The sequence below is a fragment of the Cydia pomonella genome, chromosome 20 (assembly GCF_033807575.1).
Source record: "Cydia pomonella isolate Wapato2018A chromosome 20, ilCydPomo1, whole genome shotgun sequence".
Lineage (NCBI taxonomy): Eukaryota > Metazoa > Arthropoda > Insecta > Lepidoptera > Tortricidae > Cydia > Cydia pomonella.
In genome coordinates this window covers 12,859,837-12,885,269 of record NC_084722.1, presented here as the reverse complement: position 1 = coordinate 12,885,269, position 25,433 = coordinate 12,859,837, and the positions used below count along the sequence as shown (strand labels likewise).

Here is a 25,433-nt window from a genome sequence, read left to right as displayed (position 1 = left end):
TGCTAAACCCTTAGGAGTATTCCGGGCGTGCTTGGTATCGTTGAAAAGGGCTTAAGAAGGGCTATCTATTGGTGACCAAATTTCAACTCTATCTAGAGTCGGAATTTTGTCTCTAGTAGAAAAAATCGTTTTTGGCCCCTGGAGCTACGCGGCCTAACAAACATAGACCAGAACATTGCTCTGGCACAGAAAAGCGACAGAGTCATTGACTCTACATTTAGAATAAACTTATTTGACTCTACATTTTTATAAATCTGTTATTATTCGTGTTATAGTTTTATTTTTATATTCTTATTTATAAAATGTAAACAAAGACTCTGACCTAACCCATGTCAGAGGACCATACCTCCCCCTTGATCCCAGAAGTAAATAAATAAAGTAAAAGTAGCTCAATTAGTATAAGGAAACAAATAGTAACGGCAGTCCCAGCCGTACAGAATGAAAGATGATGAATGCAAGAAAGAAACGTATGCTGAATAAAAGTGCGAGAAGCAAAATAGCGAGAACTGGAATGAAAGCGAAACTCTATAGAATAGGCTCGCTCCGACCCATGTGGAGGTAGATAGTAAAAAAAAAAAAAAAAAAAAAACAGAACTCCCCAGGAGCACTCGGGTACGCGAGGTCGCTACTCCCCAACAGCTCGCCACAGGCTGCCCTGCATTGACTGATTGCACTGGTAAAACCAGAGGCGATGGGATCGTCACATCCCTACGCCTACTTGTTTAGTACATTATTATCTTTATTTATTTTTGATCTTATTTATTTAAGTACATTATTATTATGGCATACAATATTTGGAATAAATTTCTTTTGCCAAATCATTGATTTGGCTAAAAAAAAATAACACGATAACGTCTAGTCATTTGACAGAGACAAGATAGGTGCGAGAGAGGAGCGTGTTAGGTGAACTGCGACACCTAACAGCAGCCAGAACTGACTTTTTTGCATTGAACGATGTTGGATTACAATAATGAACTTTTTATGTTTCGTATTAGACTTGCAAAGTCATTCTGCTGCCTAAAACATTGCGTTTTAAAAAGTCTTTTTAAGTTGTTGTCCAAAAATACAGTTGCTAACTGTTGGGTTGGGAAATAATACGAATTATTATATTGAGTTGCTACTTGATCATTCGGCGAAATGAAATTATGCGAAAAATTGGTTGGGAAATGACATTCGGCAAAATAATTTTTGGCCATAATTTAGAGAACCATACAAATCCTTATGAGAGACGGCACACCGCTTGCGTAACGTGAGCGACTGTGCGTGCACGGCTCAAACATTTTAGCCCACCTGCATGTCTACGCATACGCAGCCGGTGTGTTCTGGCCTTAAAACTAGCAACGATAGAATAGTGCAAAATAAATAGTATTTATTTATAAACAATATTTATGGTAAAACACTGGAACAATTTAATTTTAAACATGTCTATGGCTATTGCAGATTTAATGAGCACACTGAAGTAACCGTTTATAAACTTCATTTAAAAGACATACTTAATTAAGGTCTCATTTCGTACAACCAGCTCGGAGAATGGGTGAAGCGAGTATTAATTGAACCACGCAAGTTTTTTTTAATGATACATCTGTTAGTAAATTTATTGAGACTAAGTCCATTTCAAAGTGTGTTTGTCCATCTTAATCGCATTTTAAATATACTTCAATGAAATAATGTTTTTTTATATACGACCACTTTAGTGCGCTTTTTACACTAAAGGCCTGATGCATACGCAGACGCCCAATTATGCCATCCACGTACGCGTTATAATGTATGAATCTTCATAAGACACTTCACACCGCATGCGAGGCAGTGTGACGTCCCTTATAAAGATGAATACATCAGAAAGCTGTCTCTGCACCGATTTAGAGTTTCACTATTTCTACACGGTATTTGAAATGACAAATTATGTCAATGTCATCATTAATGTCAAAATTTCCATAAAAATATGACAGTGACAGTCCTTCTATTCCATTCAAGTCAGACAAGTAAAGCGAGGCTTAGACTAGCAAGAACTTGCATGCAATTTACGTTACATTGTCGACTACTGAGGTAAACTGCATTCAAGAATTTGATCAGACACCACAATATAATGAAAATTTCGTGCAAGTTCTTGCCAGTCCAAACTTTGCTTTAGCGTTATCATAGAGAAATAACAAGTAATAGAGTGCTCACTCCATACATCAGTTTTCGTAACAAAATGCTTATTATATACGCGGTCGACATACTGCTACTCGACAATAGATATCGCGGCAAACAAAAAGTTTAATGCTCAACGATTTTCCGGTAATATTATAACCAGAGTAACCGGAACTCTATTTTCAACTCCTACACTTACTCTGGTTATAATATTAGCTGAAAAACATACTGCTACTCGACAATAGATATCGCGGCAAACAAAAAGTTTAATGCTCAACGATTTTCCGGTAATATTATAACCAGAGTAACCGGAACTCTATTTTCAACTCCTACACTTACTCTGGTTATAATATTAGCTGAAAAACATACTGCTACTCGACAATATATATCGCGGCAAACAAAAAGTTTAATCCTCAACGATTTTCCGGTAATATTATAACCAGAGTAACCGGAACTCTATTTTCAACTCCTACACTTACTCTGTTTATAATATTAGCTGAAAATAGTTGAGCATTAGACTTTTTGTTTGCCGCAGGCGCGGATACAAGGGGGGGGGGCCATAGGGGCAATGGCCCCCCCCTAAAACCCTGGCTCTCACATTACTAAATTGAGTAAATTTTATTTTCTGTGCAAAAATATATGATTTTCTCAAAATGCCCCCCCCCTAAGCCAAATCTTGTATCCGCGCCTGGTTTGCCGCGATATCTATCGTCGAGTAGCAGTACTGAGAGTCCCGCTACTCGATGCTAGATCTCGACTGCGTATAAAATCATTTTGATACCAAAACTGATGTATGGAGTGAGCACTACTTCTTATTTCTCTATGGCGTTATGTAACAGTCAAAGTTATCGTAGACGGACTGTCAAGCGGCAGTGTGTCATATTCCTATGAAATAATGACATGTATAGTGGTCACTTAACACATCCACTGCCAGACAAAAACGGCGCACTACCCCAGAAACCGGTGGTCTATAGCTGCGTACAAAACAACCCGCCCAGCGGGTTGTCCGGCATCTGAACAAAGTTCACGAGCGCCCACCATGTGGGTTCCCGGCAGTGAATGTGTTAAAAGTCGGTGCACAGTTCAGCCGGCGTGATGAGCTGCAGCAGTAGCCAAGGCACCTAGGGAGTGCAGCGCTCGAGGAAGCGCGGGTAGAGACAGACCTCGCGGATGTGGTAGCGGTCGAGCAGCCAGCACAGGAAGCGCTCCAGGCCCAGCCCGTAGCCGCCGTGCGGGCAGCTGCCGAACTTGCGCTGGTCCGTGTACCAGTAGTACGGGGACGGGTCGATGCCCTCGCGCTTGTAGCCTGAGGACAAGGGTTTTTTTTATATTATAGGACATTATTACACAAATTGACTAAGTCCCACAGTAAGCTCAATAAGGCTTATGTTGAGGGTACCTAGACAACGATATAAATATTTATAAATACTTAAATACATAAAATACACCCATGACTCAGGAACAAATATCCATGCTCATCACACGAATAAATGACCTTACCAGGATTTGAACCCGGGACCATCAGCTTCGTAGGCAGGGTCACTACCCACTAGGCCAAACCGGTCGTTTTATTATAATTGTTTTAAGCATTAGAAAGAGGGTAAGCTATCTTGACGTGTCTTTTTATTAAAAAAGAAAAAACCGGGCAAGTGCGAGTCGGACTCGCTCACCGAGGGGAAAATTTCAACTGTCTCGGAGTCTTAGTAATAGGGTCCCATTTTACCTTTTGGGTACGGGAACCCTAAAAAACACTTGTAAAATACATTATTTACATTCTTTTGCTTTTAATTCAATTATGACGACCAGTTTGGCCTAGTGGGTAGTGACCCTGCCTTCGAAGCCGATGGTCCCGGGTTCAAATCCTGGTAAGGGCATTTATTCGTGTGATGAGCAAGGATATTTGTTCCTGAGTCATGGGTGTTTTCTATGTATTTAAGTATTTATAAATATTTATATATTATATATATCGTTGTCTAAGTACCCTCAACACAAGCCTTATTGAGCTTACTGTGGGACTTAGTCAATTTGTGTAATAATGTCCTATAATATTTAATTTATTATTTTTATTTTATAAGTGATAATTAAACTAGTCAGCATCAATAGTAGCGGATGACAACGCGCCAAAAGTATCCAACTAGAGATAAATCTATACAATCTGTTCAAAAGTATCGGTTAAAGTTTAATTGTTCTACATATATAGACATATCATTTTCGTTAAGCTATTAGAAAATGGCAGATAATTTTGACGCGTAGTTTGATCAGCTACTTTTAATGTAATTGTACAGCAAATTGAGAAACATTTTGAGATACAAGCGTTTTCAATACAGAGAATAGGACTTTGAGATACAAGCGTTTGCAGTACAGAGAATAGGAACAGTGATAATGACCGGCTTGGCGATAAAATCGCGCCAGTCCGGGCGCCGTGCGCAAGACACTAGGCCGGGCCGAGCTCCACGATCCGAGCGTGTTTCGCGAGCGCAAGCGCCAAGTGCCTACGCTGCTTTTGTTGAAAAAATGGGAATGCACTGCGCGCGTTTACGATGCAGTGAGTTTAGGCCCTTCTCCGAACGCAACTCGCTAAGCACTGAGCGGACAGCCGTGCGTGCGTGTGTCACAGATAGAACGTCACCCACCTTCCATGAGCTGGTCGTAGTCCCAGGACCTCATGGAGCCGCCGACGATCTCGCCGACCCCCGGCATGGGCACGTCCTGTAGTCACAGATAGAACGTCACCCACCTTCCATGAGCTGGTCGTAGTCCCAGGACCTCATGGAGCCGCCGACGATCTCGCCGACCCCCGGCATGGGCACGTCCTGTAGTCACAGATAGAACGTCACCCACCTTCCATGAGCTGGTCGTAGTCCCAGGACCTCATGGAGCCGCCGACGATCTCGCCGACCCCCGGCATGGGCACGTCCTGTAGTCACAGATAGAACGTCACCCACCTTCCATGAGCTGGTCGTAGTCCCAGGACCTCATGGAGCCGCCGACGATCTCGCCGACCCCCGGCATGGGCACGTCCTGTAGTCACAGATAGAACGTCACCCACCTTCCATGAGCTGGTCGTAGTCCCAGGACCTCATGGAGCCGCCGACGATCTCGCCGACCCCCGGCATGGGCACGTCCTGTAGTCACAGATAGAACGTCACCCACCTTCCATGAGCTGGTCGTAGTCCCAGGACCTCATGGAGCCGCCGACGATCTCGCCGACCCCCGGCATGGGCACGTCCTGTAGTCACAGATAGAACGTCACCCACCTTACATGAGCTGGTCGTAGTCCCAGGACCTCATGGAGCCGCCGACGATCTCGCCGACCCCCGGCATGGGCACGTCCTGTAGTCACAGATAGAACGTCACCCACCTTCCATGAGCTGGTCGTAGTCCCAGGACCTCATGGAGCCGCCGACGATCTCGCCGACCCCCGGCATGGGCACGTCCTGTAGTCACAGATAGAACGTCACCCACCTTCCATGAGCTGGTCGTAGTCCCAGGACCTCATGGAGCCGCCGACGATCTCGCCGACCCCCGGCATGGGCACGTCCTGTAGTCACAGATAGAACGTCACCCACCTTCCATGAGCTGGTCGTAGTCCCAGGACCTCATGGAGCCGCCGACGATCTCGCCGACCCCCGGCATGAGCACGTCCACAGACTCCGTGAGGCGCGGGTCGTCGGCGCAGCGCTGCATGTAGAAGGACTTGATCTCGGCGGGGAACTTGTGCAGTAGTATCGGGACGCCGATCGCGTCGGTCATCTTGCGCTCGGGCTGCTCGGGGATGTCCTGTCGATGATATGTTTCAGTTTATACCAAAGATTTATGGATTTTATAAGGTGTAAGCGGTGGTGGCCGAGTGGATATGGCGTCCGACTTTCAATCCGGAGGTCGCGGGTTCAAATCCTGGCTCGTACCAATGAGTTTTTCGGAACTTATGTACGAAATATCATTTGATATTTACCACTAGCTTTTCGGTGAAGGAAAACATCGTGAGGAAACCTGCATACATCTGCGAAGAAATTCAAAGGTGTATGTGAAGTCCCCAATCCGCATTGGGCTAGCGTGGGGACTATAGCCCGAGCCCTCTCGCACATGAGAGGAGGCCTGTGCCCAGCAGTGGGACGTATATAGGCTGAATTATTATTATTATTATTATAAGGTGTAAGACATTCAAAAAAATCTTGTTTTCGAGTTTGACAGCTGCAAATGATGGAGGTGCCCGTTCGCCTTATGAATAGGGAATGCAAAAACCGGAGGTTTTTCAAAATTTTCGGTTTCGGTTTTTTCAACAATTCTTAAATTCATCGCCATGGAATAAAGAAAAGATTGCTTCACGTATAAAAACGAATGCTAGTATAGTATATACACGATTTTATCACGAAATTAAAGACAAAATATCTGACTATTTTATTGTATTATATGGGAATGTCAAATGACTTAATGTTATTTGTAACTAGGAATAGGAAAAAACCAATTTTCTTAAGTTATTTTTTTGGTTTGTTGGTTAGACACCGATGGGATAGGTCATTTTTTCTTAAATATATTACAATATCAATTTATAATTTAATGTTATTTGTCTTAAATCAAATGGCCCAATCCGAAATCTTGCTCTAAGTTTTTCGCTGTCTTCTAGTATATTAGAAACTGATGGTGTTAGCTTAAACTGGGCAAACAAAGTAATTCTCCATTCTTTAGGGTTTGAACTACCCTTTCCTATTAGTGCGAAAGAGACAAGAAAGGTTGTCGGTAAGTCGTTATCACCGAACCAACAAAACACTAAAGCTGCCATTGATATAATTGATTACGTGGATTTTTTCTACAGCGCATCGCATAATAAAATTAAATAAATATTATAGGACATTATTTCATTTAGCGTTACAAATGATCAAACGAACACAACACCACATTATTTGATTTGATGTCGATTCAACCGGTTTAGGACCCTTTTAATAAATAAAACATGCAACTTAGGTAAATAAAAAAACCGAATAAAACCGAAACCGGTTTTTTCAAATTCTAAAAACCCGGTTTTGGGTTTCCGTCAAAAAACCGGTTTTAACCAGTTGTTTCGGTTAATACCGGTTTGCATTCCCTACTTATGAAGCACATACGTCACATATATTGTGTTAACAAAAAAAAAACAATCTTTTATTCATAACGTTCAAACGCCTGCCCAACTCCATAAAAAGCTCCAGAGCCTCATTACCCCAGGGTCCAACAGTCTCCACGGCGACCGGTACGAAATCGTACCCTACTTCCAAGGTAGGTAGGAGTACTTGGCGTATTCGAGTCTTGCAGCCGTTTCTGCCGCCAATCCCGCCGACTTAAGAGTGTGTCTCAAACGAGATGCAGCATATGTACTTACACACAACTGTTGCATGTTGTTGTGTTAACTGTATTATCCAACATTAACTTTTGGCAACCAGAATGACTTCATACCTAAACAGAGCTGTGTGCAGCGCCATAGCATAGCTGTCAAAAACGAAGCACGAATGTCTTAGACGTAGTAAATATTACGATCAATGAATTCATATGAATACTGACTCTTGAATTTTTAAGAGGGATGGTATATGAAGACTTATATAAACGTTATTAACTTCAGCTAAAAAATACTTTGCCGATTTCTACAATTCAAATACGATGCCATAAAAATGAAAGCAGACTATTACAGGTCACTACAGATAATCAGCCATAAGGAACTTACATCTCCGAACTCGTAGAAAGAGCCGTCGTCCTTGGTGATGTTGTGCTCCTTGAGGTACTCCAGCGCCTCGGTGTACGCCATCCGCTTGAACGGCCTTTGGGGCCTCTGTAGCACAAAACACATTGCTACAAGATACAGATGATATTACGCAAATTACAGACCATCTCAACTGCTAGACAAAGCCAATAGAGAGGTAGTCTAAGAAAAAACCGTGCCCCTTAGTTTGACATCCAAAACAGAAGGCGCTGTACTGAACTGTCAAACTTTTGAAAATCAAAGTTACCGCAAAATGAACCGGAACCTGAGTCAGTACTGTCAGTAGGCACACATTACTCAATACAACACATACAAATAGGTATTTTTAATTTAATAACCCAAATTAAACAAAACAACTAATTAGTGCAGCACGTGGCGAGCGGGGACATGTGTGATGAATGACAGGTATAAACCTGTTTGTTTTTTATGTACGCCGCTCTCGTCCCGCCGCCGCGCTAAGCTTTGACATCCAATATAACTTCAGATTCAAAAGTAACGGAACCGGAACCGAAGCGGATGTGTAATACCAATCGGAAGTTCCGACTTAACGGCACCGGAACTCTGTAACATACCTAATTATGACGAGTATTCGTGTAAATTAAAAATATCAACAAAAATTTAGCTTACGATTAACTGGGGGTGTGAAATACAACTCTGTTATGTTATGATGCTTAAATCGTAGCATTTTACTAGTAAAAGTGCATATATGTGTGGTGACTTCGTGTTCTTTGTAAATGCTTCATAATGCGGTGTCTGTGTAGTCTGTGGTGAAAATCCATCTACCCATTAATGGTTTGGCACTCTCATAGCCTCGTAAGACCCATTTTTTAGGGACAACTTCCCTGTGTGTTGACTTTGTACACATAAAAAATACAGTCACATACCTTGAAGTTGAGGTTGAGCTCATGGATAAGGTGCGCGTCAAGGGAGGCGAACACGCGTGTCTGTCTCTGTGTGTGTGACTGACCTTGAAGTTGGGGTTGACCTCATGGATGAGGTGTACGTGGATCTCTATGTTTCCCATAAAGTTTTAAGTCATAATGTATTGTTTGTCCGCATTTTCGTTAGCCATAATTTGGTTTTTCTCAGAAACGCGTCACTTTTCAGGATAGCCATAAAACAAACCTAACCTAACCTATCTATAGATTCTATAGGATAACCTAAGGAAATTCCTGAAAAGGTAACGGTTTCGGAGTTATGACTAATGATAATATTACTATCATTACATTATGACTTTCAATAATTATGCCAAACAAAGGGATCCGGGTGTAGGTTGAGGAGGGCGATCACGCGTCTGTTGTGTGCGTGTGACTGACCTTGAAGTTGGGGTTGAGCTCATGGATGAGGTGTAAGTTGAGGATGGCGATCACGCGTCTCTTGTGTGCGTGTGACTGACCTTGAAGTTGGGGTTGAGCTCGTGGATGAGGTGTAAGTTGAGCGATCACGCGTGTCTTGTGTGCGTGTGACTGACCTTGAAGTTGGAGTTGAGCTCGTGGATGAGGTGTAAGGTGAGCGATCACGCGTCTCTTGTGTGCGTGTGACTGACCTTGAAGTTGGGGTTGAGCTCGTGGATGAGGTGTAAGTTGAGCGATCATGCGTCTGTTGTGTGCGTGTGACTGACCTTGAAGTTGGGGTTGAGCTCGTGGATGAGGTGTAAGTTGAGCGATCACGCGTCTCTTGTGTGCGTGTGACTGACCTTGAAGTTGGGGTTGAGCTCGTGGATGAGGTGTAAGTTGAGCGATCACGCGTCTCTTGTGTGCGTGTGACTGACCTTGAAGTTGGAGTTGAGCTCGTGGATGAGGTGTAAGTTGAGCGATCACGCGTCTCTTGTGTGCGTGTGACTGACCTTGAAGTTGGGGTTGAGCTCGTGGATGAGGTGTAAGTTGAGCGATCACGCGTCTCTTGTGTGCGTGTGACTGACCTTGAAGTTGGGGTTGAGCTCGTGGATGAGGTGTAAGTTGAGCGATCACGCGTCTCTTGTGTGCGTGTGACTGACCTTGAAGTTGGGGTTGAGCTCGTGGATGAGGTGTAAGTTGAGCGATCACGCGTCTCTTGTGTGCGTGTGACTGACCTTGAAGTTGGGGTTGAGCTCGTGGATGAGGTGTAAGTTGAGCGATCACGCGTCTCTTGTGTGCGTGTGACTGACCTTGAAGTTGGGGTTGAGTTCGTGGATGAGGTGCGCATCAGGCGAGGCGAGCACGCGGTCCACCACGTCTACAACTAAGTCCTCCAGACGGTCCAACAGATCTTCGAATGTGATGAACGGGCATTCTGCTTCTACGTGGCTGTATCTGTATAACGAAAATCATGGTGACATCATCATAATTATCTGATATTATAAGAGATTTTCTGAAGACAACTTCCGATTTCTATCAACTACTAAATTTACAGTGTAATAAAATCTAGCAAGTCTATATGTTTACAGATTTATTTGCAGTTGAGAAAAGAAATAATGCTAAAAAATATATATTTTTTATAAGGTAGTGGTAAGGCTACAGGTCACCAAGGCTGTCCAATCCGCACGATTTGCCGTCTAGATTACTACATTTTATCCACGAATATCATTGGTGGACGTTCAATTCCTTGTTCTCCATCCACCCACTTTAGGGGTCATCCATTAATTACGTCACACGTTTAGGGGGAGGTAGGGGGTCAAGAAAATGTCATATGTTGTGACAAGGGGCAGGGAGAAGTCACAAAATTTGTTTTCACAACTTCATCAGTAACCTAAAATTTATTTATATATTTTTTATTCGCTGTACAGTTAAATAATGAGTTATTAGACCAAAATAATATTCGCTAAATTTTATTTCTTAATTGGTTTCGTGTTTATAAAATGACTTATACATATTTCTTTTGTCAAAAATATTTTTTTATAACAAGAATAATATCTAATTAGTATTTAATTGCAGAGTTCGTTGAAAAAAATCTGTTAAAAATGTGGTGTCTCACCAAGGAGGGAGGTTGTTTGTAAAATGTGACCAAGGAGTAGGGATGGATGGCCCCTTGCAGATTTGACTGGGTTGAATTTCTGAATGGATATTTGAACAACCTGTAAGATATGTTTTTTCACCACACGAACTGGTGAAGGCCCTCTTGATTGTTCACAAACTAATGAGAAAGTTGCATTTTATTCAAGTTTCTGTACTTGATGCGTACTGTAGTAGACGGAGGCGCCGCCTACTGGCCCCAGTGCGCACGCTACTCGGCTGCGCCTGCACTCCCCGTACTGCGCGCGCCTGCGCTCGCTAACTCCTCACGCACGGCACTGCCTGAGTGTGATTTGTTTGCGACAAGGATAGGAAGGCTGATATCTGAGTGGAAGGGAGTGTTCGAAAGGACGCAAGACAGATATACGTAGATGTAAGTTAGTTTTTAATTAATGAATAAGCAGTTTTTAAGTTATGAATCTACGTAACGCTTTGGCGTAAGCTGTAATGTTATAATAACTTGATTGAATAAATAAAGAATAATAATAAATAAATGTGGGGTAAAGTAGTCAGATGCAAATTTTGAGTAGTTTCCTAATGTTAGGTGGTGGAATTGACTTTTAAATGATGATTTCGAATGATACATTTTTATTAAGTTTCATAGTTAGTGTTTTCCTCGCGTTGGTATAGCGAAAATTTTTGTGTTTCACTCGGAGGCAAAGTTTGTTTAACCCTCGTGCCTTGATACCCTCGCAACACTCAAGATTCCACTTTTCGAACCAGTCGCTACGCTCGCGATTCAAGTTTGGAATCTTTCACTTGCTCGGGCATCAATATTAGTACGAGCGGTTAAACAACAAGTTGGCCCCCTTGTGAAACAAATAACTATTTTGGCGTTAAGGTGTCTGCCCACTATCCCGTAGCATACCATGACCGTGCTAGGAACGTATCCGGCACGGAAAGCAATCCGATACGCTCGGTGTCGGCCGGTGACGGAACGGTCTAGTGGGCATAGTCTCATACTTCTCAATACAAATAATAGTTTTTTGTCTGAAACGGTCCTAGTACGGTCATGGTATGCTACGGGATAGTGGGCAGACACCTTTACACTCACTCAGCAAGATGGCGCCTGGTGCGAGACTGCTCCGCGCGGTACGACTGCGCGATGCAGTACACGTCCCCTAGCGCCGCCAGGCACGTCTCCAGGTACAGCTGCGAGCTCTGCGTCAGGTAGGCTTCCTCGCTGCAACAAGAAGCAAGAACGTTTTTGACAAAAAATATATTTTTGGTATAAGTTTTTATCACTTGCTACTTTTGTTTCCACAGGCAACTAATACTCATTGAAACAGTTCTAACGACCCCAAACACCGTTAGTTTCCGTTGTTTTATCACAGAGTTCCCATGGCCGTCTCCTGTCTCCATCAGATCAGCTTCATGTCATCATAATATTGCATTGTCATCCAAGTTACATATGTATGCAAAATTTCATCTCAATCGAAATGGGGAAGTGGGTCAAATTCAGCTTCCATGATTTGACCCCCACTAACATACAAACGTACAGTATACTGACAAGGCAAGTTAAATAAAAGCTTGAAATCTATGGGGTCTTTGGACAATTTAACCATGGACCTTAATGGAAAGTAAGGAAATAGCTGAACTTGAAGAGCGTGCTGCCTCCTTCACACTGGGTCTGCACCATCGTGGGGGGAGTGAGTCACCTCCGTGTAGTGGTGCGCGTAGAAATGGTCACGGAAGGTATAAATGACTGAGCCTTCGATGCCATCACCGCGAAATGATCACGGAAGGCGGTGAGAAACTTCAAAGTGATCTCCGGTATAGTGGTTGATATAAAACTCACTCGAAATAGCTGAACTTGAAGAACGTGTTGACTTCTTCACACTGCGTCTGCACCATCATAGGGGGAGCCACGGTCGTGGAAGGCATAAATGACCGAACCTTTGATGCCATCTCGGCGAAATGATCATGGAAAGCGGCGAGACTCTTCGATGTGATCTTCGAATAGTACTTGATATATCTATAACTCACCCGAAATAGCTGAACTCGAAGAGCGTGCTGCCTCCTTCACACTGGGTCTGCACCATCGTAGGGGGAGTCACCTCGGTGTAATGGTGCGCATAAAAATGGTCACGGAAGGCGTAAATGACCGAGCCTTCGATGCCATCTCCGTAACATGATCACGGAAGGTGGCGAGACTCTTCGATGTGAGCTCTCAATGTGAACTCCGGTACAGTGGTTGATATATCTCACCCGAAATAGCTGAACTTGAAGAGCGTGCTGCCGCCCTCGCACTGCGTCTGCACGAGCGTGGGCGGCGTGACCTCGGTGTAGTGGCGCGCGTGGAAGTGGTCGCGGAAGGCTCGCGTCACCGCCGCGCGCGCGCGGAGGATTTTCGATGTGTTTTCACCGCGGATCATTATATGCCTGAAATACAATTAAATCAGTAGAAAAAGAATAACATTAAGAATAGTTTCTTAAATTTTTTTTATTACCCTATTTTGTGAGCAAACTCTTCGTGTTTCATCTGCCATTCATCACAGTTTAGTTGCTTACTCCCGCCAGTCGCTACACAATGCGGCTAGGGACGACCCTTTATCTCTTTTTTTTACAAAATGTAAATACATATTCTCATAGCTTAAACTCATTGTATACATACTTTTGGGACTATGTTCGTATATTTTATTGTCAGATGTGACTGTACCCAAGTCCTTGACTGTATTGTATGTGTATTTGTTGTTTTCTCATCATTAAGTCACATTCTCTCAAATACGATCGGACAGAAACACCTTGTTTAAACAAGTGTTGATTATATAACACAACTTCAAAATAGCATATAGTATTAACTTTTTCACACAGAATAATTTCTGTATACATTTTATTCATTGAAATTTGTGACGTCCCACGAGTAAAGGTACACCACCATAAGGTACCTTATGGCGGTCAACTACACTACATAAGCTCCAACCGCCATAAGGTACCCTTTCCCCGTGGAACTTCCATTTGGTCACATAGTGTAAGGTACTGATTCTGAATGTGGGGGTAATTTAACATTGTTTAACCTTTAGACAAAAGAGAGGAGAGAAATGACAAAGACCTAATTTGAGACCGCCGTAACCTTTAGGTAGTGCCCGGTAAGATGGCGCCACTTTTTGATATTTAACAGGTTGAACACATATCAGTGAAGAAGGATCAAAGCAAAATGGCGTTCTAAAAGTTTTAATTATGTGTCGAAAGATGGCAGTAAATTTTCGACGCTACTAAGTTTTCTTTGACAATACACCTCTATTTCGAATTCTCTTTGATAATATGGACACAGACGTCAGTTATAATAGATACCATATATGGTTTTATAGAGAGATATTATAGCTCCGCGTAGGGCCGAGGGCTCGATGTATCCGTATGGTATGCTCACACACAGAATATTATTACAAGTGTTTTAATTACGAAGGCCCAAGGCCGAGCTCCGCGTAGGGCCGGAACCCCGAAGCGTCGGGGAGGTTAGTGCTTAAACACAGAACAATATAGATACCTGTTATCCAGCTGCACATCCACAAGGGCCTCCTCGTTGAGGATGGCGTCAGCTCCGCCCGGAGGCGCCAGGCCCACCAGCTCCCAGTAGTCAGCTGTCAGCTCATGTCCACCTGGAGCCTGTAATTTTTTTAAACTATTACACGAACAACCAATTAAATAATATATATTTCAGCTAGTAAGCCTGAGGCCGTTAACAAGTCTATAATAGATTTACAGTGGCATGAAAAATACATTGTAACATTTATAAATAGAGCAACCAACATCTTGGTAACCAAACCATTGTATTATAATAATCTTACAATAAACAACTACTACATATTATAACAGAGATGTAGGTATAAGTCTCTATGGTAAATTATAGGTACTTTAAATTTCGGAAATATTATATGTCCCTAAAGTCATAGAAAATACTAATAAGATTTGGGGGTGAAAAGGTTCACCAAGCATCAAAATGAAATTATAGGTAATAAGTGTTTCGCGTCACCAATTTCATAGTTGCTGCTGACTTCATTGATAAATGATAAGGCAATAAGGTTTACTAAATGTCAACTGTGACAGCCTCAGTTCCACTAGGCTAAATTGCTAGTGCAGGGTCACTAGCAATGCTATGAAGCAGGAGGCCCCTGTTTCGATCCCAGTAAGGGCATTTATTTGTGTTTTTACAAATATTTGTTCCTGAGTTATGGATTTTTTCTATGTATACATGTGTTCTATTATATATATTACTGTTTAGTACACACAGTACAAGCCTTATTGAGCTTACTGTGAGATTAGGTCAATATAACTAAGCCAATCATGATACTCACTGTTTTTCCCTCAGGCAAAACCTCCAATGTGCCATAGACAATTACTGAAGACTCAGTTGACAAGACCAAAGCATTGTAGGTCTGGCAGAGGAGACCGTGGAGCACACACTGCAAGTAACCTGTCCCATCTCGCAGGGTGAGGAAAGTCAGGGCCTTGCCTTGTCTTCGCAGCCTGTGCACCCAGCCTCGGACGCAAATACGCTTCCTGCGATGCTCTGGAGCTGAAGCGAGAGATACCAATAAGGGACTCTTCCTTATAGATGGTTTTTTTAGTGACTAAGTTTTATAGAAAGTATTTTAAGAAGCTATTTTATCAACATGACATATCCCTTCGGGAGAAAAATATCATTTTTGATTTGTTACAATGACATCAGTGAGTATATCATTTATCATTTAAATGTAAAATTTGATATTTTTATATGTTCTGCTGCCGAGCCTGCCATACAAAAGCTTATCTCATTGATCATTAGGGACAGTGCTGCACTGTGACAAGAATAATATTTTAGTTAATTTCCACAAAAAAAAACATATACATATGCATAAAATATATGTAAAAATGAATAATTGGAGTAAATATATATTCTAAAATTTGGTATGTGGTTTTATAACACAATGTTTCTACAGCAATGTGCAGGCCTGCTACCTAGAGACCTAGGGCCCCTAGGCACTTGGTATGGCACTTGGAATTTAGGAGAGCCCCTTTCTCCATCCCAAAACCATTGCTAGATTACGCCCAGGCCCTAGGCCCGCACCTTGTGGCAAAAAAAAATTACATTCCTCTATTAAAAATAAAATTGAATCATCACTAAAAATATTTAACAACAAAATGTTATGCAACTTGTAATAAACTAGGGGATTCCCCACTATTGAACTTCCATTCAGTTTATAATGAAATTGGTGCAATATGACACCAATGCACAATATTGCATCATGCAACTAAGTACATGTCGTTTACCTCATGCTATCATAACATAATCTGTATTGCACCACATTTTCAAATTCAAACAAATAAACAAATTGTCACTACTTTGAAACAAACTCTTGCACTGCAAACGAAAAAAAAATTAAGTGCCTAATTATGTATGTATGTGTCACATATGTTACTGGATTTCGACTTTGACTAGCAGTATAATATTTATAATTTTTTCAAAGAAGTGATAATATAGAATAAAAAAAACATGTTTGACTTACTCTCATAAATCTTCACAGTTGTCGCTTTTGGCAAGTTTGGGTCGTTCTTAATGACAATTTTTTTTGCTTCTTCCAAGTTCTGCATCCTCTTCTCGTTGGTTTCCTCTTCAAGCTTAGCCTTATCTGCCGCCTTGTGTGCTTCTCTTACCCAGATCTTCTGAATTTTCTTAAGCTGAGACTTGGCAGCTACATCGTAGACTTTTCCTTCCTCTTTAGAGTCAACGTAGATCGTTGGAAAAGGCTCCTTCCCCGCTTTACGCATCGCCTGAAGGATCGTTTTAAACGGCTTCTCCTCTGTACCATCTCCAGTTTCATCGTTACCTCTCTTATCCGACGTGAAAATTTCCTCTGTAAAATAATTTTAATTACAAATTTTGCATACGTGTATTACCGTGCACTTAGGTTATATGAATTGAAATTACTCACTTAAGGATAACTTTTCAATACCCGCCTGAGCCATTGTGAAAAAATATTATGTTGGATTATTTATCTTATCAACAGTGTCTTACAATATAATCAATCGAGAAATAAATGCGGTGTGCTGCATTACACCGCACCGCGAATGGAATAACCACAGAACAGAACACTCAGAACAGTCAGAACAGAAAGTAGAACTCTATGAGCAGACTGTTAATTTGACATTGACACTGACTGACAGTGACACGAATCGAATATTCACGTCAAAGTGTTCACGTTCAGGTTGCAGCAAAAAAAGTAAAAAACATTGTTCAAATTAAAAGAAAACTATCTCTATATATAATATTATTAATATTATATGAAGCCAACTTAATTACTAATAAATATTTGAATTGTGAAGCAATCTTAATAAAAATCTGGTATAACGGATTCGATGGATCCGATCAAGATCCGATTAACAATAATGTTATTTTTTTATCACATTTCTAGCGACAATATTTGATTTAAAAACTGAACTGATTGTTTGAATGTTTCACTTTTTTCTGAATAAAATAAATTATAAAAAACAGTTTTATTTTGTGAATAAGTGTAATGGTGGTGTATTGTATGTCCTTTTCATTTAATGTAAGTGCAGTGTTTACTGTGTGATGTGTGTGAATTGGATTAATATCGTGACTTATGCATATGAACTATATATACATAGATAGTTTTATAGTGTTGTAAGTATTAAATCTTTATAATTCGCTATTAGATGAACCAATAATTATGTTGAGCAGATGAAAAAGGTAACATTATGGGTAGGTACTATGTTGAATGCAATATTTAAGTGCGTTACTATTCTTAACCACTAGTATCGCTACCAGACCACAGAGTAGTAAATTAGTCGTGAGCGTAACATCCATATTAAAGCCACACGTTGTAGGTGAAGCTTTTTGGTGTATTCCCATCTGTCCACGCCGAGCACAGGTGGGAATAGGCGCTACATACAAATCATTCCTATCTGTGCCCGCCTCTCGTATGGCGGTGGTCACGTGGGGCGGGCACAGATGGGAATACACCAGCTTTTTTAATTTTTTGTGTGTTTGATAACTCAACACACTGCCATTTACTTATAGGTACTTAAACGTAAAGACGGGCCTCACGGGCACCAAGAATGGGGCCAGCACACTGGGGAGCATACGAATGTGAGCAAATCGTGCAGTCCGACGTCCGACGCAACTAACTAGTTGCGACCAAACGCGCGCGTGATGCGAACTCATTAACCAATCGCGTTGTGCCATTCCATGGTCCGCACGAAACGAGAATGTTCGGTCAGAATTATATGAACGGTTATATGAATGATATTTACTTACTTTTGAAATAGTTGCATTGCATTCTGCAAGTTATAACTTTGAAATGTACTTTTGGACTAGGTATGTTATAGCAACTTCTGCAGGTTTGGTTTTCGATAGTATTAGGTTTTGTTTAGATCTTTCTACCCATGTTCCAGATTACAAAAGACTGTATGAAGACCAAGAATTTTACGAACATGGCAACATTGGCGAGTACGATGTAAGTTCACTTTATGATACTTTTTTTTTACTACCTTTATTTACTACCTACCTACGTATCAAGCTTCTTTTTGATAATATTATAAACGACTTTTCGTTTTTCGTCGCGTTTGTTTTGTTTCCATTGGCACCTAGATCGTTTCAATAGAACTGGCAAGAATGCCTACGAAATAACTGCCAGTTTCATAGATGTTTCGTGCCAGCTCTTATGAAACTACTTGGATCTGGGTATCACTGCCACAGTCTACAGTAAAAGTTCATACTTATCAGCAAAACTAGTAGGTACTTAGCAGCTTCAAAAGAACTGGCAAAGAATGCCTACGAAATAACTGCCAGTTTCATAGATGTTTTGTGCCGGCTCCTATGAAACTACTTGGACTTGGGTATCACTGTCATAGCCTACAGTAAAAAGTTCATACTTATTAGCAAAACTAGTAGGTACCTACTTAGCAGCTTCAAAAGAATTGGCAAAGAAAGCCTACGAAATAACTGCCGGTTTCATAGATGTTTCGTGCCAGCTCTTATGAAACTACTTGGACCCGTGATTATTGCCACAAGTGCCACAGCCTTAAGTAAAAAATTAATACTTAATATTGTCTTCGGTTACCGCGTTTAAATTAATACCTATTACCAAACATCAAAAAAAAAAATCAAAAAGCATTTATTTCGTTAAATAGTATACAACATAACACATTCATGGTTGCGACTTCCTAGTAAGTATGTATAATACCTGTGACAGGAAGCCCCGCTCTTCTACATTTGTCTAGTATATTTGTACACGGTTAACGACAATGAAGTCTAACATTGTGCAAACGGCTATTATTTTAAGCAAAAGAAAATAATAACTTACATAGTAGGTAGCATCTTCAAAAGCACTGGCAAATAATGCCTAGGATATAACTGCCGGATTCATAGATATTTTCATGCCAACTCTTACTCTTATTGTATACAATAACAATTTTTTTTCAATTCAGATATTTAATAATAATAATAATAAGCCCCTCACAACTCTAACTCCACGTCCGTGCATGACCACCTATGCCACGTGAGGGGCGGACATTGGCAACTATTTATAGTTGATTACTTTATCAATGGCTAACGGAGCTCTAGGGACCTCGTAAATATGGAGAGACAATTAAGGAATGTACGTAATGGGCCGCTACCCGGGGGTGATCGCCGGGGCACGTTTGGAGCTGACGCTGAACGTGACAGCATGCAGACCGTCAGTGGCTCCTCGTTGAACAGGCGGGCGGGAGCCGGGGAACCCGAAAATGCCACAGCCGACTTAATCCGTGACGCTGATGATACTTTGCAGAGTAGGGCTAGTCCCACCAACTCTGCCGGTACATCGGACTTGACCACGACAAGTTCACAAGTTAACGATGATGGTAGAAGAAAGTGGTCTGAAGAAGAATTACGCGAACTTATGTACTGTTATTTCAAAGCTAGGTCACAGGGGCCAGGGTACATTAAAAGATTTGAAAAGCTGTTTAAAGACAGAAACTCGCATAACCCTAAAAGTAGGCAGTTTACAGGTAACACACTCTCCAATCAAGCTCGTAGTATAATTAACAGAGAATTTTTATCCCGCGAAATATTAGACAGCATTAAGGAACAGGCAGAAAATACAGACACATTATCAGAGTCTAACTCCCTTTTTAATACAACTCATAGTGCAATAGGACAACAAACGACGGTAGTAAGTACATCAGAAATACAAAATACAATAGAACCCATTAGAATCACACAAGTAAGTACAGTAGAAATACACAATGACATAGAATCCCTTAGTACCACACAAACTACTCATGTAGAACAAGGTATACAGCAGACTCAGACAGCAGAGCAACTGATCGAAATGACATCCAACGTAAATACAAATGAAGAGCAAGACCCAATCATATTAGACTTTCTCCAAGCTCTAGCAGAAACAAAAGATACACCCATAGAATTAAGACAAAATTTGCCCAAACCCAAGTTCAATAAATGCTTTTACCAAAATTTGCAAAAACTCAATGAATTTCTACCAAACATACTAATTACAAGTCAGACCTTGCGAGAAACGAACAACGTAATATATGCCGCAGCTAGGACATTAATAGTAGCCAACAATCAAAAACCATTCTCAACACCAACAAATATAAATCCACCGATGGACCCTCCCTGGAAGCGCCGACTTAAAGTAAAAATAGACAAAATTAGAAAAGAACTAGGACAATTTACAGAAATAGGTAAAGGAGTTAGTAGCAGACATATGATTAAAATAAAAAATAAGCTTTATGATAGATACAACATATTCACTCAACAGGATCACGATAACATGGTAGAGATGCTTAAGCAGAAGCTGAAGGCAAAGGCTGGAAGGCTGAAGCGGTATGAGGATACTAATAAAAGGAAGGAGCACAATAAAATATTCAAAGAAAATCAGCACACATTTTACAGGAACTTGACTGACGGACCAAAGACAACAAATAATATACCAACAAAAGAAGCCATCGAAGAGTACTGGTCAAATATACTATCACAGCCAACACCGTTCAATCACACAGCAACATGGATCAAGGATGTAGAGGACGAGATGTCAAATATAACAGAATGCAATTTCGAAACCATTAGCATAGATCAAGTAAAGGTAGCAATAAAAAAATTGCACAACTGGAAAGCACCTGGACCTGATAAGATTCAAAATTATTACCTTAAGTATTTCACAAGCACACACGAACATATAGCAAAGCTATATACTAAAATCATAAATGGCGCAGAACCAATAGAAGAACGGTTTACTACTGGACGCGTCATATTAATACCGAAAGATGATAACACGGGAGATCCTAAGAACTGGAGACCAATTGCTTGCTTACCAACCATGTATAAAGTACTAACTTCAGTAATAGCCAACGAACTCTATATCCATTGTGACAACAATATAATAGCTCCGGAACAACGAGGCTGTCGTCGTCGCGCCAGAGGCTGCAAAGACCATCTCATGGTAAACAAGGCCATTCTTGAAGACGCGCACAAGTGCCAAAAAAACTTGAGTATGGGGTGGGTCGATTATCGGAAAGCTTTTGATAGTATTTCACACGAATGGCTTCTAAAAATTGTAGACCTGTATAAGTGCCCGAGGACTATTAGAGGCTTTCTCAAGATAATCATGCCTACTTGGAATGTTACCATGACAGCTTATGGCGCGAACGGCGCAGTCACTACAGACCCTATCTACATCCGACGCGGAATATTTCAGGGAGATTCTCTATCACCTTTACTGTTTTGCTTAGCGATAAACCCTCTCTCACAGATCTTAAATAAATATCAATCGAAAGGATACTTATTAAAAGATAGTATACACATCAATCATCTGCTGTATATGGACGACCTAAAAGTGTATGCAAACAATAAAAATAATTTAAAAGCTTTACTGGATAGTACGGAGGTATTTACAAATGACATAGGTATGAGTTTTGGACTAAATAAATGCAACATATTACACTTAACTGCAGGAAGAAGGAGTAGAACTGAAGGACAGGGACACATACTACTTAGCGGAGAAGAATTCCAGTATTTGGGAATTACAGAAAGCTACAAGTATTTGGGCATCAGTGAGTCAGGAAAAATTGATCACAGTGAACTTAGACAACAGATACAAAAAAAATACTTCAAGAGAGTGAAGCTCCTAGCTAACACCCGCCTAAATTCACGAAACCTAATTAAATCTATTAACACTTACGCAGTTCCCGTTTTGTTATACTCCTTTGGTATAGTCAACTTCAAATTAACAGACTTGAAAATAATAGATACAAAAACAAGAAAAATTTTAGCCATGAATAAAGCTCAGCAACAAAAAGCAGATGTTAGTAGACTTTACTTACCAATAGATAAGGGAGGCAGAGGATTAATGAATATGGAATATGTATACAAAACACAAATAATTAAATACAAATAATATCTACAAAATGAAAGTGACCACTTAATAAAGGCAATAGTAACACATGATAGAAACCGGAACAAATACTCAATCCAAAAGGACGCGTTAGAATTCTGTACAGAGCTGGAAATTACAGGAGATGGGAACTGGACCGATGAAGAAATCAAATCAGCTGTAGTGAAGAAGAATATTAATATATGGAAGAGCAAGCCTCTTCACGGCCAATTCCTTAAGTCAGTACTAGAAAAGACAAACATAGACGCCGAGTACTCATTCAGATGGCTAAAAAGGCAACCGATATCTCCTACACTAGAAGCATCCATATTTGCCATTCAAGATCAAGCTGTAATTACCAATCAAATCGAGAGAGACATACTTAAAAAAGACGTAGATGGTAGGTGTCGGCTTTGTCTTTCGAAAGATGAAACCGTTCAGCATATAGTTTCAGGATGCGAGAGGCTGGCTGGCTCTTATTATACCAGACGACACAACAACATTGTTCAATATGTACACTGGTCACTAGCAAGAAAGCACAAATTCAATGTCAATAGCCTTTGGTGGAAAGAAATTTTAACACAACCACAAGTAATAGAAAACGATACTGCAAAACTAATGTGGGAGATACCGGTTCAAACAGACGTAACAGTAGCTCATAATAGACCCGATATTATATACATGGATAAAATACAAAAGCACGTATACTTAATAGACGTTACTGTTCCATCAGACTACAACATAGGACCAAAAGAGGTTGAAAAACTTAGCAAATATCACCTACTAAGAACAGAAGTAACGAGATTATGGAAAATGCCTACCACAGTTATCCCGATAGTAATAGGAGCCACAGGTATTGTAGCCAAAAACATACACAGATATATAGACAAATTAGATGCACAAATAAATATACATATTATACAAAAGCAAGCAGCCATCCATACAACTACTATTCTATCTAAAGTACTGGGAAACACCATAGGTATATATTGGGGAAGCCGATGCTCCTCTTCCCTGAATGTCTCAGGGCGGGACATCGACTAAATACCGACTTTTAAAGTCGAGAAAAGACATAATAAAACTTAGTGCACTTACAAATAGACTTCGTAGATACAAGCTTACAACCCTGCGCCAAAAACAAAATAAACAATTTATTAACAATGAAAAAGTATTTTACAGAAATCTTCAGAACAACATTACAAATGAAACTGGACAAAATTCAGGCCCTGACGGTGAATCCCCAACTGCTGAAGACTTGCACCATTTCTGGTCCAAGATCTGGTCCCAGCCAGTTGAACATAGAAATGCTGAATGGATTGAGGCTGATAAAGAATCTCTCAAATCCGTTCCTGACATGGTTTTTGATCAGATTACCATCGATTTACTACAATCAGTAATAGGTAAAACGCATAACTGGAAAGCCACTGGGTCAGATAAAATTCACAACTACTGGCTAAAAAAGTTTACTTATTTGCACCCAATATTGCTCAGACAAATTAATGAATTCATTAACGCTCCAGAAACACTACCGAAATATATTACCCAAGGCGTAACATATATGTTAATTAAAGATAAATCAGACAGAACGAATCCCGCTAAATATAGACCTATTACCTGCTTACAGACCATCTACAAAATTATAACATCATGTATTAGCAAAATTATTTACCATCATGTAGAAGCACACAATATATTGGCCGATCAGCAAAAAGGATGCCGCCAAAACAGCCAAGGCTGCAAAGAACAGCTTACAATAGACGCCGTCATCTCCAAACAAGCCAAAAGTAACAAGAAAGATATCTACACTATGTACATAGATTATAAAAAGGCCTTTGACTCAGTGCCGCATACTTGGTTAATCCATATTCTTAAGCACTACAAAATACACAGCTCTATCATACTCTTCCTAGAAAATACTATGTTACATTGGTCAACTGTTTTGAAAATAATCAGCAGTACCACTAGTGTCGAAACGGAACCCATCAACATTCGCAGGGGCATTTTCCAAGGGGATGCCCTGAGTCCACTTTGGTTTTGTCTTACGCTCAACCCGCTATCCACTTTACTGAACAACAGCAAATCTGGATATAAAATCCACTACGAAGATACCTCGTACACAATATCGCATTTGATGTATATGGACGATATCAAACTCTATAGTAACAACATAGATAATATTCATAAGCTTGCTGATATCACACAATCATTTTCATCAGATATACACATGGAGTTTGGCATTGACAAGTGTAAAATCCAGTCAGTTCGAAATGGTAACATAGAACGTAATAGCTACACCCTCAACAATGGAGAAATAGTAGATCCTGTCGACGAAAAAACTGGCTACAAATACCTCGGTTACCAACAAACACAGCAAATCCACCATAAAATAACTAAAGCTTCACTTAAACACAAATTTACAGGCAGGCTCCACAAAATTCTCAACACTTACCTTAATTCACGTAACACCATCAAGGCCATTAATACATATGCAGTTCCCATTCTAACCTACTCTTTCGGTATCATACAGTGGTCACAAACAGACCTGTGTAATCTTCAACGAATAATTAACACTTTAATGACCAAATACCGAAAGCACCACCCGCGAAGCTGTATCCAAAGACTGACTCTACCAAAATCTGAAGGCGGAAGGGGCTTAATTGACATTCAAAATCTTCACAACAGACAGGTAAGCTCACTTAGGAAATTTTTCCACAATAGGTCTACCCATTCCGTAATACATCAAGCTATTGTAACCGCCGATCAAAGATATACCCCATTGAACTTAAAGGACCGTAGGACACAGAAAAGTGAGGTAATAGTAGATCACCAGCAAAAACAACAAACATGGATCCAGAAGTCACTCCACGGTAGACACCGACTCGACCTGATCAACCCTAGTGTCGACAAGCTGGCGTCCAACATGTGGCTAAAGAGAGGTGAGTTGTTTCCGGAAACCGAAGGATTTATCATAGCCATTCAAGATCAAATAATAGATACAAAGAATTACAGAAAATATATAATCCGCGACCGTAATATACAAACAGACCTGTGTCGACGCTGCCATGCTGCGTCCGAGACAATACAACACATTACAGGAGCATGCCGATCCATAGCTCAGACCGATTACAAACACCGCCATGACCAAGTTGCAGCTGTCATTCATCAATATCTTGCATTTAAATACCACCTTATTAATAACAGGTC

The 25,433-nt window shown here is 40.7% G+C and overlaps 1 protein-coding gene across 1 annotated transcript; it reads right to left on the bottom strand.

Moving 5' to 3' along the window:
• Positions 1–2,826: 2,826 nt before the first annotated feature.
• On the bottom strand, positions 2,827–17,058 carry LOC133529075 (asparagine--tRNA ligase, cytoplasmic). The gene is made up of 10 exons (XM_061866691.1): positions 16,770–17,058; positions 16,344–16,691; positions 15,153–15,373; positions 14,345–14,463; positions 13,066–13,239; positions 11,912–12,040; positions 10,014–10,158; positions 7,832–7,936; positions 5,703–5,913; positions 2,827–3,439 (listed from the first exon to the last, which is right to left on the bottom strand). Exons 1-10 carry the CDS (start codon positions 16,801–16,803, stop codon positions 3,255–3,257), a joined length of 1,671 nt encoding a protein of 556 aa, XP_061722675.1. The 5' UTR covers positions 16,804–17,058; the 3' UTR covers positions 2,827–3,254.
• Between the last annotated feature and the right edge of the window lie 8,375 nt (positions 17,059–25,433).